The 19053-nt window shown below is 41.6% G+C and overlaps 1 protein-coding gene across 1 annotated transcript in view; it reads left to right on the forward strand.

Annotated features, from left to right (window-relative positions):
• Positions 1-17756, forward strand: part of GALNT8 (polypeptide N-acetylgalactosaminyltransferase 8) — a 47486-nt gene extending 29730 nt beyond the window's left edge. Inside the window, 8 exon segments of the mRNA XM_045781212.2 lie at positions 314-502; positions 1230-1422; positions 1887-2001; positions 6378-6563; positions 7746-7883; positions 8432-8527; positions 9555-9722; positions 17613-17756. Of these exon segments, the coding sequence (XP_045637168.2) occupies positions 314-502; positions 1230-1422; positions 1887-2001; positions 6378-6563; positions 7746-7883; positions 8432-8527; positions 9555-9722; positions 17613-17756 (1229 nt within the window).
• The last annotated feature ends 1297 nt before the right edge of the window (positions 17757-19053 follow it).

Below are 19053 nucleotides of genomic sequence, written 5' to 3' on the forward strand. Positions count from 1 at the left end.
ACTCATTCTTGTGAAAATTTCTCAATACACACATAAAGCATATATAACAACCTTTGTTACATGGTAAACAGTATGATTATTCTAAGGTAGTTTAACTTCAAGGGAAAGGAGATTAGGAATGGAGCATTAAGCCTGAGGATAGAATGGAGAGAATTAGGTGCAGGGGAAACACTACTTATTTCTGAGTCAAAATGGTAGAATTGCTCATCCTAAACTGGAGGTAGTCCAGCCACTATTTCATAATAGTATGAAATTTCTGTACCATGTTGATTATTGCACTCAGAATTTCTGTAGGTGTGCATTTGGTTGGCAGGAGAACTAAAGGCACCCTTGGATGAGAAAGTTAAGCTTTACAACCAGAAGTATCCAGGACTACTAAAAATAATTCGGCATATGGAGATAAAGGGTCTTGCTCAAGCACGCAACACTGGCAGGAAAGTGGCCATGGCTGATGTGATTGCCATCTTGGATGCTCATGTTGAAGTGAACATTGGGTGGTAAGGCTCCAGGAGATTTCTTCTCCCAAGAAAGGGGAGAAAGGAGATATTGAAAATGTACTACATACAAGACAGGATATTATGGAAATAGGGGAAGACAGCACCAGACTTTGAACAAAGAAAAGATCCAAAGACAGGGTGTTTTACTCACGGATTTTGGTTGGCTAAGGAAGTAGTCTAGACTTAGGAAACAAACAAACAAAACAAAAAACAAAACAAAACAAAAAACAATGGGCTTGGAGGGTTGACAACTGGATCCTGACCCTCACTTTGCCAAATAACGAGACATTTATGTCCTTAACTTTAAAATGAATAAATTATCTTTTGATAATTCCTAAGGTTTTTCTCAGCCCTGAAATTACATGATACAAAGAAAGTTGTGTTCTTTGGAGAATCAAATAGTAAAGAGACATCATTTTGGAAACAGGGAGACCCAAAGAGCTAACGTAAATTTAGGCAGAATACCAATAGCCCTGTTCATAATGATTTGAGAGTGGTATTTGGGTACCAATTCCAAATCCGTTCTTGACATAGGTCAGCTGCTAGCGCCTCAAGCTATTCTGAAAACTGCAGAGATTCTCTGCACTCTGGAGTATCTTACAGCTCAGCACAGCATAAATGAAAAAGGTGCTCAATGTCAGGGCAAGGTGCTTGAAGAAGTTTTGCTTGCTTGCTTCTTCTACTTACTTCCTATCCAACCTGGATTTGTTATACACTCTTCTTCTAAGGCAGAGCCCATTTTGGCTTGGATTCAGGAAGATCACACTGTGATAGTGTCTCCTGTATTTGACAATATTCATTTTGACACCTTTGAACTGGAAAGGTATGCGTTGGCAGTTGATGGGTTTAACTGGGAACTGTGGTGTCGCTATGATTCACTGCCAAAGGCCTGGCTTGATCTGGATGATGCCACCGCTCCAGTGAAGTAAGTCTGAGGTTTAGGAACCTTGATTAGAACATGGGAAATCAAGAATGGATGGTGTGAGTTTTATCTTTTATGGTACTGATGGGAGTGGGTGGGAGAAATGGAGGAGATGGGGTGATGGACAGAGGATAGAGAAAAAAAATTATAGACACTTTAGACTATCTAAAGGCTTTCAAACAAAAAGCAAAGTATATAATTTTTTTTAAAAAAATTGAGGCATTTTAAGCATTTACCAGGCTATGAAGTTGGACTATGAAGATGAAAAAGGTATAATTTCATTATAATTTGAGAAGGGCTATAGCAGCATAGGTTCAGCCTGAGGGTTTGGGGAAAGCCTTCAGGATAAGAAGAGGCTTGAGTAGACCTTTGAAAGACAAATCATCATTGGCTTCCTACCCTTCACCGCCATCCTGACCCATTCCTTAATAAAGAGGTTAGTAACTCTCTTCCTGTGTGTTCTATAGGAGTCCTTGTATCATGGGCATCCTGGCTGCCAATAGGGTCTTTTTGGAAGAGATTGGATCTCTGGATGGTGGGATGCTGGTCTATGGAGGAGAGAATGTGGAACTGAGCTTGAGGGTGGGTACATTCCCTTCTCATTAGGAGAAAAAGCAGAGAGGGAAATAATTGGTGAGTAGTATGGTCTTTGGAATTCTGGAACAAGGCTGAATGTCATTGGCTCCAGTGATGGACAAATTCTCATGTTTCTGAGTCACTAGGAATAGGCAGTAAAACTTCTGGAGTGGAGCTTTCTGGTATAGGTTTATATAATCTGGGAAATATGGATGGAAAGTGGTAGAATTGAGGCTCAGCAGATGGTATTCTTATTTGCCTTAAGGGAAATAAGCATTCCAAGCATTTTTTCCAACCATCTCCTAGATCTCATGCATAAAATATCCCTCCTATAGTATTCTTTTTGCAGCTTCTATATAATGTACAAGCCTTTGTTAAAAGGCCTTGCCTCTTGGGTTTGTGATTGTTCTTATTAATTTATCTTTCTTTCATCTTCCAGCCTAAAGCTGAACTTTAAAAAAGGCAGCATATGGTAGTGAGAATTACGTGAGTATTGGAAACAAACAGACTTAAGTCCAAATCCTACTCTACCACTTGAAAGTTTGTGTTATCTTGGGCAGCATAGAAGCTCTCTAAGCCATACCTACTACATTAAGCCCCTAGCAAGCTGAGTAACATGTGACTTATGCTCATAAATGGTTAATGCTATAAATAATAATGATAAGGACATCGGTGGCATTGTAAAAAAATGCTGAACTTGGCTTCTAATCCTTTCTTTGCTAATTCACTGTGGACTGAGTGTCTATAAAATGGCTTTTTTCCCCTAAGCCCTGAAATTCTGTGCCTGAGACCAGGTGATCTCTGGTCCATTACAGCGTCTGGAAGCATATGATATTTTCTAAAAGTTATTCAGACCTACTCCCTTCAATTTCGTTTTACTTGGAACTGATGACTTTAGAATTACATATTATACCCAATTAAGACTTAACCAGGACATCACATTTATGTGTTAACAAATACACTTTGAGTTCCTATCTGGGTTATAGCTTAAGCCACAGTAATTGTTCTGTAGGAATACTATTGTTTTGCATGGTTGTCTTGACCAGTTTTCCCTTTTATGAAAGCGTCCTTGTTTCATCTACCTCATAAGGATGATGGCACTGTTAGAATGTAATAAATATTTTTAAATGATTTATAAAGATATTAATTGAATTCTTGTTTGACTACTGTGAGAAAGGCTAAAATGACAGGTTTAAACAAGATAGAAATTATTTCTTTTTCCCAGAACAGTTTGAAAATAAGCAGTTCAGGACTGACATGGCAGCTTCAGGGTGATGGGGACCAAGACCCATCTTCTGGTTCTGCTACACTCAACACCACACCTGTATTCTATTCAGTAAGAAGAGAAAGGGGGGGAAGACAGAGCATGCTTTCTTTTTAAGGGCACTACCTGAAAGTTGTATATGTTATTTCCTTCAAATCCCATTGGCCACTGCTGGTCATATGGCCACTGATGAGCAAAAGAGTCTGGAAAACGTAGATTTCAGCTAGTTGCTTATGTGTACCGTTATTCCTTCTAAAACTATAGATGGAGAGGGGAATATGTATTGAGTGTACAATTAGTCTCTAGCACAAAAATATAAATGCAGAAATAATTACTTTATGCATAGTACGTAGCAAAGTCCTAAGCTGACTGTAGTTACATTATGGTTGAGATTTTCCTACCTACCATAGCTTCCATGAATTTGGAACTCCAATTCTCCAAGTTAGGACCCCAAGCCCTTCTTACCATTTCTGAGTTCCCCACGCTTTTCTCTGCTTTCTTCTTCTGTTGTCTGTCTGTTTCAATTCCCCCACCCTCTACTGAACTCTGATATTTTAGATTCCACAAGAAATCCTCTTTCTTTTAACATTTTGTGCTTTTTTTGGTAAGTTTTGCTGGAAATGTAGGCAATGTCAGGGAAAGGCCATTCTTTTCTTTTTCTTGGATAAAACAGTTCTACCCATATCCAGTCTTCTTAGTTTGTGTGTGTGGCTGTTTGCCTTTTAAAACTTCTCAGAACTTGTTAAGATCTGTCTTTCTCCAATGACAGATCTTGGGGAACATTATAACTTCATGGAATGCTTTATTCTGACATCTAGAGGCATGGCAGTGATAGTGCACATGGAAGTGTATAAATGGAGATGGACTGTTGGGACTGATGCTCAAGAAAGAAAAACCAGCATTTATCAAGCACCTTGTGTATTCCTGACCCCTTGTCAGATCTTAACAGGCTCACTGCCTGGATTCGGAATCCAGCTCTGTCATTTACTTGCTGGTAAATGTGGGCAACTTACTTAAATGAGGATAATAATAATATCTACATGGTACGTATTAAATTCATGAAAAACATTAGGGTAACATGTGCCACAGAACAAGTCATTGTTATTATAAGCAGAAGCTTCACGTCTCTCTCTGTGTTAGACACACACACACACACACACACACACACACACACACAGAATGGAGGAATGTTTGGCAAGGGGGAATAAATCGAAAGAGTAAAATTTGGAAACTGTTGGTCAAGGATAATAGTTAATGTTACTTCATAAATGGCAATCATGACTTTTATCCATTCACTTGAATTTAAGTTTTTTTGTGCCATTTTTTTTCTCCTCTGAATTCCTGTGGATTGGAAACTACCATCAACTAAAAAAATTGGAGTAAATTTGTATTTCAAATTTTAGATGTTCGGCTTCAGAAAATAATATCTGAAAACAAATCAGTTGTAACCTCCACATGATTCTGGAAACTAATGAAGAGAAATTCAGGAGGATAATGGAAGAAAAGAACTGTTTCAAGTTAAAAATCATAGCCATTTATGGATACTTGTTATGCCATTTATTCCTCCTGACAGCTTTATGCCCTTTTGTGGATGAGCCACTTGAGACTCAGTGAGGGAAGGTGTTTTGCCCCTAGTTGCCAGGTATGCAGTGATGGAGTCAGGACTTGAACACAGGTCAGTCTGACTTCAAAGCCTGACTTTTTGTCACTGTGCTATTCTGGGTTTGGGGGGATGAGGGAGGAGAATATGTGGGTTCAGAAGTAGAAGAAAGGATGAAAAATTCTGAAAGTCAGATACAGGGAATGATCCTTTAGGGGGTTAACTGAACCAGCAGGACCTACCTAAGTTGCTCACTCTTATCTCAGAGGCTCCCTTGGGCATGAATGTAGGAGGTTTCTAACTGCTGTCGGATAGGCCAATTAACTCCCCAAAACTGCACCTTTCTTGGGAAACCATGAAGAGAAGACACTGGAGCAGTTATATCAATCTAGTATCAGTAGATAATTCTATCATCTATCTGGATGAAGATCATATTTTTAAGCCAAGTATTAGATTATGTGGCCTAAAAATTATGTTTGTACCCGTCAGATGGCAAAAAAGAGTATTTATAATTGTATCATTATATCATGAGTCATGATATCTCTTAGACAAGAATTACTTGTATGAGTTATCTGTTGCTGTGTAGCAGGATTATCACAACGTTGGTGATTCAAAGCAAGGTGCATTTACCATCTCACAGTTTCTGTGGATTAAGAGTCCATGCATGGCTTAGCAGGGTCACCTGCAAAGCTGCAGTCAAGGTGTTGGCCAGGGCTAGGTTCTCGTTTACGATTGACTGGGGAAAGATCTGCGTCCAAGCTCATGTGATTGTTTGTAGCACTCAGTTCCTTGAAGCCCTCCAGACTGAGAAAGCATTCAGTTTTTTGCTGGCTATCAGTTGGAAGCCGCCCTTAGTTTCTTGCTCTGTGACCTCTTCATCATGGTGGCTCACAACGTGGTGGCTTGCATCTTCAAAGCCAACATGACAGAATGTCTCCTAAACAGATGGATGCTGCAATCTTATATTGTTTAATTACACACATGCAATCATATACATCCTGTCACCTTTGCCATATTCTATTGGATAGAAGGAGATCACAAGCCCACACTCAAAGGGAAGGGATTAGGGAAGGGTGTGAACACCAGGAAGCAGGGATCGTGGGAACCCCTGAGAGTCTGTCCACATTGCTTTATATCTAGCATGCAGGACACAGGGGGTCTTGGGAAGTGAAGTCCAGTGAGATTGGCTCCAAGCGTGGTGCCTCTTAGGACTTTGGCACTTTCTTGGGGATAATAGAGCAGAGGCAGCCATTCCTTTGGTCTGTTCAGGAAGATTTCCTGAGAGACGTAGGATTTTTGGAGCTGTCTGAACAATGGGAGAGAAGCATTTTGGTAGACTTCTAATGAAGGTTGTTTTAGATAGGTAGATTGAGAGGCCACATTGAGATGGGAGTGAGAGGACTGAATTTACATTCTTTAAAAATGATTCCAAAATGTGGTCTCTGTGAGTCCACAGCTATGCTGCTTCTTGGTCATGGGCCTAGCCTGTCCAGGTGACTTTCTTTTCTTCTTTTACAGGTGTGGCAGTGTGGAGGGAGAATTGAGATCTTACCGTGCTCCCGGATTGCTCACATAGAGAGACACCACAAGCCCTATGCCTTGGATCTGAGTCTTCCCTTGAAGCGTAGTGCTTTGCGGGTGGCTGAAATCTGGATGGATGAGTACAAACACATGGTCTATTTGGCCTGGAACATACCTCTCCAGGTTTGTCGTGGATTTGAACAGAAGCAGGGAAGAATGAAGGAGGAGGGGGGGCTGGTAATGGTAGGAAATGGGACAGATAGAGTGAAAGTGCTATCCCAGCCCTAAAAAATTAGCATAAAGTCCCCATGGTGCAATGAAAATGACACCTAACATTAATGTAGTAATACTATGCTCCAGGCAGTCATTAATCATTGAGACATATCTATGAGATGGGTTTTGTTTTTATGCTTCTGTGTTTATAGATGAAGAAACCAAAGCACAGAGGGTTGAAAGGAATTTGTTTAAGGTAATAAAGTAATAAGCAGCAGAGATATGATTCAAACCAAGGACTCTTCTAGATTCTATGTTCTTCATGCATCATCTATACTGGGGGATTCATTGTGGGGCAGGGCTGGACATCAGGAATTCACGGGACATGGCAGGTGGGATGTGGGATGGTGGGAGTAGGGACTGTAACCCTGCTGGATGCACACAGATGAGGACAGCCTTCTTGGCTAAGGCTAGCCACCTGAGGTTGACAGGGTATACTATCTTCTGTCCTTGAGCTGCGGCTCTGGGCTCAAGCATTCTTTCCCTTTGATTCCCCGCAGATATCTCTTGTAGAAAATCTCCTTCAACCTCTAAATCTTGCTATCAGAATATTGTTTTTTTTTTTAAAGATTTTATTTATTTATTTATTTGACAGAGAGAGAGACAGCGAGAGAGGGAACACAAGCAGGGGCAGTGGGAGAGGGAGAAGCAGGCCTCCTGCTGAGCAGGGAGCCTGATGCGGGGCTCAATCCCAGGACCCTGGGATCATGACCTGAGCCGAAGGCAGACGCTTAACGACTGAGCCACCCAGGTGCCCCCAGAATATTGTTTTTGAAAGCCTTTTCTGGCTACCTGGAGTATTTTGTGCCTTACTGGTGCAAATATTATCTCAAATGAGAGCAGTCTGTATTAGCTTGCTAATGAAGGGAAATAAACCCAAGTGGCCCTACTACACAGACCTTGCAAGTGCCTTTGAAGCCAGCAGAGATTACTAGGGTTCAAGCTCTTTTCACTTTCGCTGAAAAACTGTAATGATCAAGGTAACCTTCCAGGCTATAAGGAAAATGCTTCATTCCCTCATGCGTCATTCATACCCTTTGATGGAGTCAAGGATGTTACAAGGCACAGAAATGTTCCATGTTTTATTTATAGAACTCTGGAATCGATTTTGGAGACATTTCTTCCAGAATGGCACTCCGGAAGAAACTGAAATGTAACACTTTTGACTGGTATCTGAAGAATGTTTATCCAAACCTGAAGCCAATCCACTACATTGTGGGCTATGGAAGAGTATGTATCGTGAAATCGCACCTCAGGTTTTAAATATTTGACTATGAAAGGCAATGGGACCTGAATTACATGGCAGCTCAGAAAAGCATTTCCAAAATCCATCCTGCCCAGGCTTATCTTTCTACCCCCTAACTTCTTTCTCAGGTTTTGTCCTTGGGCCCTCTCAGTGTACTTTCATCTCTTGCTCCCCAGACCTCATCTCTTTTCCTTGTCTCTGCCTCTGGTTCCTTACTTTGCAAACTGCAGCCCTAAATCTGACCTCTCAGTTTCTCAGCCAGCCGGGGTATCTGGCCTGGCCTCCCTTTTCTATATGTGCTGTGACAGTCTGAGGGTGGGCTTTCCTAGGAAGGAGCTCGCAGCAGGATCTCCTTCCAGCATTTGTCTAGTGCAAAGAAAATGGCTCTCAAGATCCCAAACCCCTGCTTCCTTTTGCTTGGTAATTTCTGGCACCCCTGGAGTAGTGGGGAAAATGCACAACTTGGGGAGGCTTGAGGGCCTTCTTTCTCTGCCTCTTTCCAATGGTGTTTCTGTGTGTTTTGCCCTTTCAGATGAAAAACACATTGGATCAAAATATCTGCCTGGATCAGGGACCTGTTTCAGACAAAACTCCCATCATGTATTACTGTCACAAATACGGTCTGCAGGTATCTTCCACAATCTCTCCTGCCCTGGCAGGGTGAGTTTGTTATGGCTCAGCACCTGGCAACCCTTGCCAGTTTCAGACTAAGTGTTAGATGATGGGAAGGCAGGACATCCTCAGCAAAGGGTAAGGGTGAAATCCAAATCTGTCCTATAATTAAGCACTTCCAAGTCCATTCAAAAGATCATAGCTAGACAGATCCACTTCAGGTCCAGGGAGCATAGGTAGAAAATATGCTCTGTCCCATTCATTTGCAATGGTAATACTTTCATTGACAGTTACCTCAGGTCCCATCCTTTTCCCTTCCCTTCACTATCTCCACTATCCTCCCACCACTGCCTGTATGCCCTGGAAGGTGTGCAGGTGATGCTACCTGTGGCTTCTTCTATAGAGAAGGAAACAGGGGCTAGAGAAGAGAGAGGCTAAATGGAAGTTTCTCCATATAATAAAAGAGATCTGGCATCGAGTGGCTGATGCAGCCCAGGGACTTTTTCTCCTGAGAATATTTTCATCTATCTTGTTACTTTGCATGTTGCCCTCACAGGGAACTTTTGGTGGTATGTACGATAGCATTTCCACCTGACAAATGAAAACACTGAGACACAAAAACAGCCTAATTGTCCAAGCTCACCAAACAAGATAGTGTCAGATTAAGATCTGGAAAGTTTTCTTGACAAGCCCATCGCTGGAGCTTATGATGACAGCTTCTGAAGGTCAAGGGTGTGTGTGTGCGTGTGTGTGTGTGTGTTTCAAAGATAATCTCCCTTGTCTAGGCAAGTCATGATTGTGTTGGAGCCCTTGTACGGAAGCAGGCAGAGCAGTGCCCCCTCCTCATGCCTGGTCTTCTTCCTAGAGTCAACTGGGGGTTGGGGAGAAAGAAGCAGAAGTGACTCTTTGTTACCCAGGAAAGTTCAGTGCTCCCTCATGGTGATTGAGTGCCTAGGGGACCCAAGAACAGTCTCATGACCTCTATAAGGTCAAGGACTGCCTCACTGACTATATCCATGACGGCATCCTTTGCTCTCTTTTAGAATGTCTGCTATCACCTCCCTGGGGAGCTCTATGTGGGACCCCTGATGGCAGAGGCATATACTGATGATCACTGCCTGACAGACCCTGGCAATGGGGAGAAACCCACTTTAGAGCCATGTTCCAAGGCAGCCCAAAACAGACAGCACATATATTGGGATTTTAAATTGGTGAGTCACATGGTTTTTTAATGGATAGGCATATTCAAATCTAGTCTGCGAGGTTCATATTGGACTTGATAGTGTTTTAGAAGGACTGGCTTCATGGCAATGTGTAGGGAAAAGACTGGAAATGAAACGGCCTGGAACGCTGAGTCTGTTGGCGAAGGTGGGTGGGTAAGGGAAGCGATACTGGAATCTGTTATAGCTTAACAGTTAAGATTTTGGGTTTGTCCTAGTCCAGTCACCACTAGCAAGTCTCTTACCCTCTCTGATACTTGGTTTCCTCATTTATAAAATGGAGATCACAATATCTACTTTAGGAGCCTGTTGGGAGGATTACATGAGATAGTGTGTATACAGAATTTAGCATAGAGCCTGAACATAGAAAGTATTAAATAAATATTAGCCATTGTGATTAGTTTTATTATTCATGGTAATCAGAGAATCTGGAGCCCTGGGCTGAAATTTGATAGGGACTTTAATTTCATTATCGATTGACTAAGCACAGGGTAGAGGGAATCCGGCAGAATTCACAAGACAATGACATTAGGGATTTGACTGACTACTGCATCACGTCACGTTGGCAGAGGTGTGATGTCCTGATGAAGGGAGGCAACGCTCTGTCTGGGATGGTATCTCTGAGCATTTTGGTACTGTGTTAGGTGCAGGGCTACATTTTAACAGACATGGATCAATCTAACTCATTTACTCCTAACTTAAAGCTAGTAACTCTTTTGAAAATCTTCTTTCCAGGAAAGCATATATATGCACATATGTGCACAACTTTGCTTACAGTTTCAGAGGGTTTTTGGATCCTAGATTAAGTCTTTTTGAACTATCCAATATCAGAAGGAGGAGGAGGGTAAAGTGCATTTCTGCTCTTCGCTTCCTGCTCTATATGGAACTACACGTAATTCTACGAACGGCTATGCTCCCTCTTATCGTAGGCTTTTGTGTACCTATTGTTGCCTCTCCTCCCACCCCTTTTTACTGGGCCAACTACAAGATGTTCCTCTAGCGTTGGACATTGTCTTCTTTGAGAAGCCATCTGTGACTCCACAGGACGAGGATGAGTGATTCATAGTCTCAGGGCCCTTCCTACAGGTTTTATCTCACGATGGCTTCTAAGTACCTCCTCAGTTGCTTCTTCTCATCACTATACTGTGAGCTGGAGGGCAGTGCCTGGGTTTTGCTGTTGTTGTTGTTTTGGTATCCAGCACAGTGCCTAGAACATGGCAGGCACTCAACAAGTAATTGCAGAGCAAATGAAAGTTTGGCAAATCTGAAGGTACTGGCTTAGAGACATGAGCCTAGAGAAAAGATGATGCTGATTTCATGAGGAAGAGGGATTAGATTTGTTCAGTGTCTACAGGAGGGCATAACTGAGACCAGTGACTGGAGATCAAGGAAGCAGAGTTCAACTTAACATAAGGGCAGAGGAGGGCTTTCTAATAACCTGACAACTTAAGCTATCCTACAGAATAATGGGCTGCCTAGCAAGCTGGTGAGCTTTCTGTCAATGGCATTCACCAAGCAGAGTATGTTTGACAGGCAGGCCCAGTGTACTAAATGTGAGTTTTTAATGTCCTTAACAGTATCTATTTTTTTGTGCAGAAAATACTATCACAGGTTTACTTTAGTTTTAAAAATTAATATTACATTTATTTAAGTTATAAATTAAAGAACTATAGTTTTTCTTTAAGCTTTTACATTCAGCTTAGAAATCTTATTATTTTATTTAAAAACCTAGTAGGTTTTAACAATCACTTTTTTTTCCATTTCCAATCTGTATGACTTTTATTTGTTTTTCTTGCCATATTATATTAGCTAGAAGCTTGAGTACTACGTTGAATAAGAATGGTGAGAATGGATATCTTTACTTTGTTCCCAGATGCAGGGGGAAAGCATTGAGTCTTTCATCATTGCATATACATTAGCTGTAGATTTTTTATAGATGTTCCTTTTCAAATTGAAGTAATTTACCTGAATTTCTAACTTGCAAAGAAATATATTTATTGTGAGTGTGAGTTGGATTTTGTCAAATGGTTTTCCTTTGTCAATTGATATGATCATGTTTTTTCTTCTTTAGTTTGCTGATATGATGGATTACACTGATTAATTTTCTAATGTTGAAACACCCTTGTGTGCCAGGAATAAACCATACTTACTCATGGTGTACACTTCTTTTCTTTTTTTTATATAATAATTTTTAATTATATTATGTTAGTCATCATACAGTACATCCCTAGTTTTTGATGTAAAGTTCCATGATTCATTACTTGCGTATAACACCCAGTGCACCATGCAATACGTGCCCTCCTTAATACCCATCACTGGCCTATCCCAGTCCCCCACCCCCCTCCCCTCTGAAGCCCTCAGTTTGTTTCCTCTGGGAAACAAGTCCATAGTCTCTCATGGTTCATTCATACTTTATTGGATTTGGTTTGCTTGTATGTTGTTTAAGATTTTTGTTTCTAAATTCATTAGAGATTATGACCTGCAGATTTTTTCTTTTCTTTTTTTATTTTTGATACTGTCTTTGGTTTTAGTATCCAGGCAATACTGGCCTCATAAAGTGAGCTAGGAGGTGTTTCCTCTTTCTAATTGATAAAATTTGTCCTGTTGACAAAAACTTAGAATAGATCAGTTTCTGAAAGAGGCATTTCTGGAAGAGATTTTCTGGAAGAGATTGTCTTGAATTTGTGTTAATCCTTCTTTAAATGCTTAGTATAATTCTCCAGTGGAACCATATGGGCTTGGAGGTTTCTTTTCCAGGGGCTTTTAAACCATGAATTAAAATATTTTAAAACCCTTGTGTGTACCCCACAAGTTCCTGCCTGTACTCAAAACTATCAGCACAATTCCCTGAGCCTGAAACCAGTTTCAGTGAGCTTGGTTTCCACTCTGGAGCACCCAAGCATGGACGCTTTGATCCTTGCACACTTCCTGCATTCAGACCTGACAGCTTTCTAGGCCTGTGTGCACAGGGGATGTGCCAGCCTGGCAGGCCATCTTCCTGGGGCTCAAATTAAAAAAAAAAAAAAAGAAGAAGTTTTTAAAAGATTTTATTTATTCATTTGTCAGAGAGAGAGAATGAGAAAGCACAAACAAGGAGAACGGCAGGCAGTGGGAGAAGCAGGCAGAGTGAGAAGCAGGTTCCCCACTGAGCAAGGAGCCTGATGTGCGACTCCATCCCAGGACCCTGGGATCATGACATGAGCTGAAGGTAGACACTTAACCGACTGAACCACCCCGGTGCCCCAAATTGAAAATTTTTTTAATGGTTCAGGGCTATTCAGATCATTTATTTCATGTTGATTTAATTTCAGTGGTTTATGGTTTTTGAGGAATTGGTCCATTTCTTCAAATTTATGAGTGTAAAGTTATTTGCAATAGTGAATTAATTAATTTATACAAATGACATTAAATTAGCTTCAAGCATATAACATAATATACCTAATTTATGCATATATTGCAAAATGATTGCCACAATAGGTCTAGTTAGCATCCATCACCACACACAGTTACAAAAACCTTTTTTCTTGTGATGAGAACTTTTATTTTTTTTAATTTATTTTTTTAAGAAGATTTTATTTATTTATTTGAGAGACAGAGACAGACAGAGAGAGAGCATGAGCAGGGGAGAGGCAGAGGGAGAAGCAGACTCCCTGCTGAGCTGGGAGCCTGATGTGGGGCTCCATCCCAGAACTCTGGGATCACTACCTGAGCTGAAGGCAGATGCTTAACCATCTGAGCCACCCAAGTGACCCGAGAACTTTTAAAATCTACTCTCTTAGCAACTTTAAAGGGGACTTTACAATTTAATAAATTCCCTTAAAGATTACATACTGTATTTATAAATTTAATACACTAAATTTTCTTTCTTAAGAATGTCAATTATCTGATTTTAAATTAATGATTCTTAAATTCTAATATATGTTTCAAAAGTGTTTGCAATTTGGTAAGTTTTCACAAACTTATTTATTCAATAACACATTTTTTAATTGGTATTACAAGGTTAATCTGCAAGTAAATTTTTTAAAAACAAAGCAGGTACTTAAAAATAGTAACTGTACACAGAATCTTTAACAAATACTATTTGTTTGATTCCTTTAACATGTTTATTTGATCCTAAATCTCCTGGGAATTAAACATACTAGTTATACTCGGGAAACAATTATAACATCCAAATATTTTGAGGTTTGCCTTTCCAAGAAAATTTTGGAAAGATCACTTTCTCAGCTGGCTGAGATTGCTGATATAGATTCTGGCTGGGTGTGAGGTCTGGAGCTGCAGGACATGCAGGGGACTTCTGCCCACCCCTCTGATGTCTAAAGCAGGTCCCTTTTTAGGTCACAGTGTCAAGAAGACCGGAAGTTGAAGAGGGAAGTGATCCTGTAGCTCATGAGCCGACTCATTCTATCTAAGCCTTTCTTACCCACCTTATCTCAGGACCACAGTTCTTTTAGGTAAGAAAGTGACAGTTGATGGAAGGGTGGGCCCTTTGTGCTCTGTTTACTTTGCAGACATAACTTACACATTCACTCTGTTAAAAAGCTACCAAAGTTATCTTCCAGAATTGAGAGGGAGATAAGACTTGATAAGCCTTTTGTCTTCTTCCAATACCATGATTCATGATTTGAGCTAACCCGAGGAGGTATGACTTCTGAAAGCCACAAGAGAGATGGCATCGGTGACTGCAAAGGGACCCAATTTGAAGAGATAAGGCCTTTTTGACCTCTGGACTTTGAAAGGAGTAGAGTTGAGAGTAGAGACGTCCGTAGCAGGAGAGTTGGGGTAAAGGTCATCATGCAGAAGTCTTCCAGATGGAGTTACACAAAGAAGAGCTCTGGGAGAGGCAGGGAGAATGAGGAGACCATACACAGTCAGGGTTCAAGAAACAACAAAGAAGAGAAACCTGGGGGAACGGTGTCACACTAGTGAGCACAACTGCAGAAGGCAGTTTAGCTCTCTGCATGGAAAACCCTGACACTAGTCAGAGCCCCCACATCAACTATGACCCTTTTAAGGTGCTCATTTTCTTTTAAGACAGTACTTTAAAGAATAATATAGAATGTGGGTCAAAATTAATACGGAAAATATCTTAATATTTATCATAGCAAAATATTAGGAAAAATTAGATACCCAACAGTAGGGGAGATCTTTGTTCATCCCCTGAATATTGAACAGAACATTTTATAGTCATTCAGATTATATCCTCAAAACGTATATTTTCAAAAGTTAATGAAATTGAAAAAGGCACATGAGATATTAAATCATGATCTTAAACTTAAAAAGCAGGGTATACAACCTATATATACAATGTTATTCTATTACAAGTGCTTCTAATTTTTGAAATATGCTTTTCAAATTAAAAGAAAGAGCATATATTCCTTCTGTGGAAGTAGAAAATAAACAAAACCATGAATTCTTTAAAAACTGGCAGGCAACACCCCCAAATAAAAACCAAACCCAAAATGTGTAAGATCCAGATGAACACAATGCAAAGGAAACCAGAGAAGAGTCTGAAGAAGGTATAAAGAATACTTCCAAAAGACAAGTCACACAGGGGCGCCTGGGTGGTGCTGTGGCTAAGCGTCTGCCTTCCGCTCAGGGCGTGATCCCGGAGTCCTGGGATCGAGCCCCACATCAGGCTCCTCCGCCGGGAGCCTGCTTCTCCCTCTCCCACTCCCTCTGCTTGTGTTCCCTCTCTCACTGGCTGTCTCTCTCTGTCAAATAAATAAATAAATAAATCTTAAAAAAAAAAAAAAGACAAGTCACATGGAAGTGGAGAGAAAATAGAAAAAAAAGGGTCACTGACTTTATCTAAAAAATCACAATAAATTAGCATAGTCAAGATTTATTGAGTACCTATAATGTACAGGCATTATCTAATTTAATCCTTACATAAATCTTTTAAGAGAAATATTATCATTAGCTCTACTTTACTTACAAAGTTTCTAAACCACAGAGAAGTCAAATAACAGAACCAAGGTCACACAGCAGATTTAATGTCCAGATTCAAACACAGAATCTTATCCACTGTTGTTATCACTTCATGGCTTGGGAAGTTTGATTTTGAAAAGGAGGAAAGCACTGAATTTTGGTTAAAAAGGATGGTAGAAAAAAAAGAGGATGGTGGGGTTAAGGGTTCTTTTCCCCCTCTAACATTGAGACATTTGGGTATATTTAAAGTCAGTAGAAAAGGAATCTGCCCAGAGGGAGAAATGAAAGAACGATGTTAAACAGGAAGAACATTTCTCTGGTGTCCACATCAGAGCACAGGGGCTGCTAGCAGTAGAGACAGAGGCAGTGCAGCTCCTTTGAGACCACCCACAGTGTCCTGGGGGTCCCTCATGGCACTTGGGGCAGGGGCTATCCTAGCTGGCAGTGTGATCTCAACAAAGTGAAAAAAAGGTATTTAGTGTAAGTGAGCATTAAGGGGTGGGGATAAGGGATAAAGAGTGCTGAGGAGGTCTGGAAGAGTAACCCTAAGGAGTAAACCAAATTTAAACCAGACTGCTGTAGGCACATTTGTGGCCAGGCCTGCTTGGTTGGTTGGACCCTCTCCAGGAGCACACTGTGGGCTACAGGCGGGGCGCACAGAAAGGAGCAGTGGAGGTGACAGGAGGAGTTCAAGAACCAGGGGAGCCTGCGTGACTGCCCACACTGGGGAGGTGCAGCCGGGGGAGTCCAGTGTGGGCAGGGAAGGCAAGTTTAGGGGAGCAGGGTTGGCAGGGGAGGGGTGCATTTTGTGATGAAAAGAAAGCAGAGGGAGCGGGATTTGGACATAATGCTGCAGTCCTGCTCGGTGTTAAAATGCTTGGTGGTAGGTTCCAAAATGGGACTGTGAGATCAGGGTCTCTCACTAGACATTCAAATGGAGGTTGTTAACTCAGGATGACAGCAGAGGGCAGAGTGTATAAAGGGAAAACAACTTCACCGAGGCACTGAAATAGATTCTGTGAGCAATTCTTGCAAAGAGATGGAGGGGGTGTAGGAAATGGGAGGGCTAGGAGAAGTGGACAGGACCAGGACAGATGGCACAATGATAGTTGTTGAGCCACAGATATGAGGAAAGAGCTCAGGGGGCTGGAGGTGGCACATAGGAACAAAGAGAAGGATGACTCTTCCTCTCCTTCCCCCATTAGAATGGGAAGAGGCAGAGATGTATTAATTTACTGCACATCTTTCATGTTAGGCACAAGATGCCCAATAAATATTAACCAATTAATTTAATTCAATTAATATTAATTTTACCCTAATATTAACTATAAACCCATTTTACAGATGAGGAAATTGAGACTTAGGCTAGGTAATTTGCCTAAGGCCCTCTGCTATTTGTGGTGGAGTAGGGATTTGGCCCAGACTCTTTGGCTTCTAAGCCCATAATGCTTCCAGTAGTAAACGTTGGTGAAGCCCCCAGGACAGAACAGGTAGGAACTGCCCTGCCTTCCCCCCACGGAGAAAACAGGCTGAGTTGCCTGAATGTAGCTTCTGCTCCTTTGGCCACCAAGCCTCACGGAGGAGGGAGGGAGAATCCTGATGGGTTTCATGGGCTCAGGGGTGAAGATGTGGAAAGGAAGGCCAAGTAGAGAAGGCTCTCCAAGATGTGTCACGTCTAGACAGTTACACTGCCCTGATGCTTCAACCTCATGAGAGGTGGATGATAACAGAAACCCAGCACAGCCTTGCTTACTCCTAGTTCTGTGGTTCTTCTGCCATGGTACTAGTAGAGAAAGCACTGGGTGGTCTAACTCTACCTTTCATTTCTCCTGTGGATGACTGGCAGAAGATTGAGGGACGCTTCAAGCATGTCACTGAGCACAGCAGGAAGAGCAGGAGCAGGGGAGATGAGGGCATTTTCAATACCTTGACTCTGTCTCTTCTCCCATCCAGGGAAGTGCTGTCATGAACAGAGCCACCAAGCGATGTCTGGAGATGAAGAAAGACACTTGGGGCATCTATGTGCCTGTGCTCCAGACCTGCACCACACAAGCGTGGACCATACAGTATACCATGCAAAACTGGGGATCAAACTAACATCCAGTGATCTTCAGAGAGCCTGGATTTGGGTACCAGTTCTTGCCACTGGAATGGCTTCTACTCCTAATGCTGCTCAAAGTGGGAGAGGGTGAGATCAGGAAAGTATGCGTGTATGTTTACTGACTTTGGCCTGCAACACACAGGATGTAGGAAGATGAGGTCCATGCATGTGTCAGGATGTCCAGGCTGGAGATGGGTGAGGAAACTCTCCCCCAGTTTCCCTTGGAAAGTCATGATATATATCAAATGCCATTATTGGAAACTCCTTGAAATAAGCACCATCATCTGGCTGCTATGTGGGGACAGAACTAGGAGGGTGGAAGTCTATCGTTGACTTCTGCCAACACTGTTTAGTCTTCATTCCTGACAACCACTATTGCCATCTGCCCCACACATCCTCCTCCAGCCATCTGCTCAGAGACTCCCCAGACAGCCTTGGGGCTGCTCCATGGGAGAGGCTGGGTCATCTTCAGGCTGGAAGCATGACAATGATTCAGGTGGCACCAGTTCTCTGAAGGTGTGTTGCCCCTGCGGTTCCCCTTTTCTGAACTGTCCTGAAAGATGCAGCAAATAGAAAAGTAATCTTTAAAAATTCCTCCACCACCCCCCACACACAGCTCAATCTGTTTGGTTTGGTTTACTCAATCTCTCCCATACCAAAGATATTCTGGAGGCTGAGGGTAGGACAGAACCTATCTTCACCAATCCCAGCTCTGCATAGAAAATGGTAGAAAAGTCCAAGTCCATCTGAGTCTTTAAGTAGCTTATAACACTTACTAGACTTTATTACCTATGTCCTTCTATTCTTCCTGCAAATTATGGAGAAATGGAAGCTTGAAACAGAGAGGCATCACTTAATGGGACACAAAGAAGGAATTGTAGGCACAAACTTAAAACCAAGGGTCCTTACTGCTGTCTGCTGGATAAATACTTTCCTCTAGTTGGTAAATTTGGAAGATATGTCTACTGATGACAATTTTGGCAAGGTCCTGGTGATTGGTGGGAGTGGGCACCATGGTAGGAGAGGAGGTAGGATGTTCATGTGTATGTTGTATTGTGGGCTCACCTTTCAGGGATGTGCAAACTGGTCCTTTCCTTTAAACGGTCACCTTTTCCTTTTAGTTTTATGTCAGTGCTACTTGGGTATGATTCTAGGAATAATTAGGCTTCCTTTAGGCATTAGGCAGACAAGACACTGATAATTTAGTACAGAATTATATCAGCTATATTTTTTAAAGTAAGCTTTTAGAAATGCATAAGTCCTAAGTGTACAGCTTGATAAAATTTTCACAGT

Source organism: Ursus americanus, chromosome 25, assembly GCF_024610735.1.
Source record: "Ursus americanus isolate L20-20 chromosome 25, mUrsAme1.1.p, whole genome shotgun sequence".
In the NCBI taxonomy this organism is placed as follows: Eukaryota; Metazoa; Chordata; class Mammalia; order Carnivora; family Ursidae; genus Ursus; species Ursus americanus.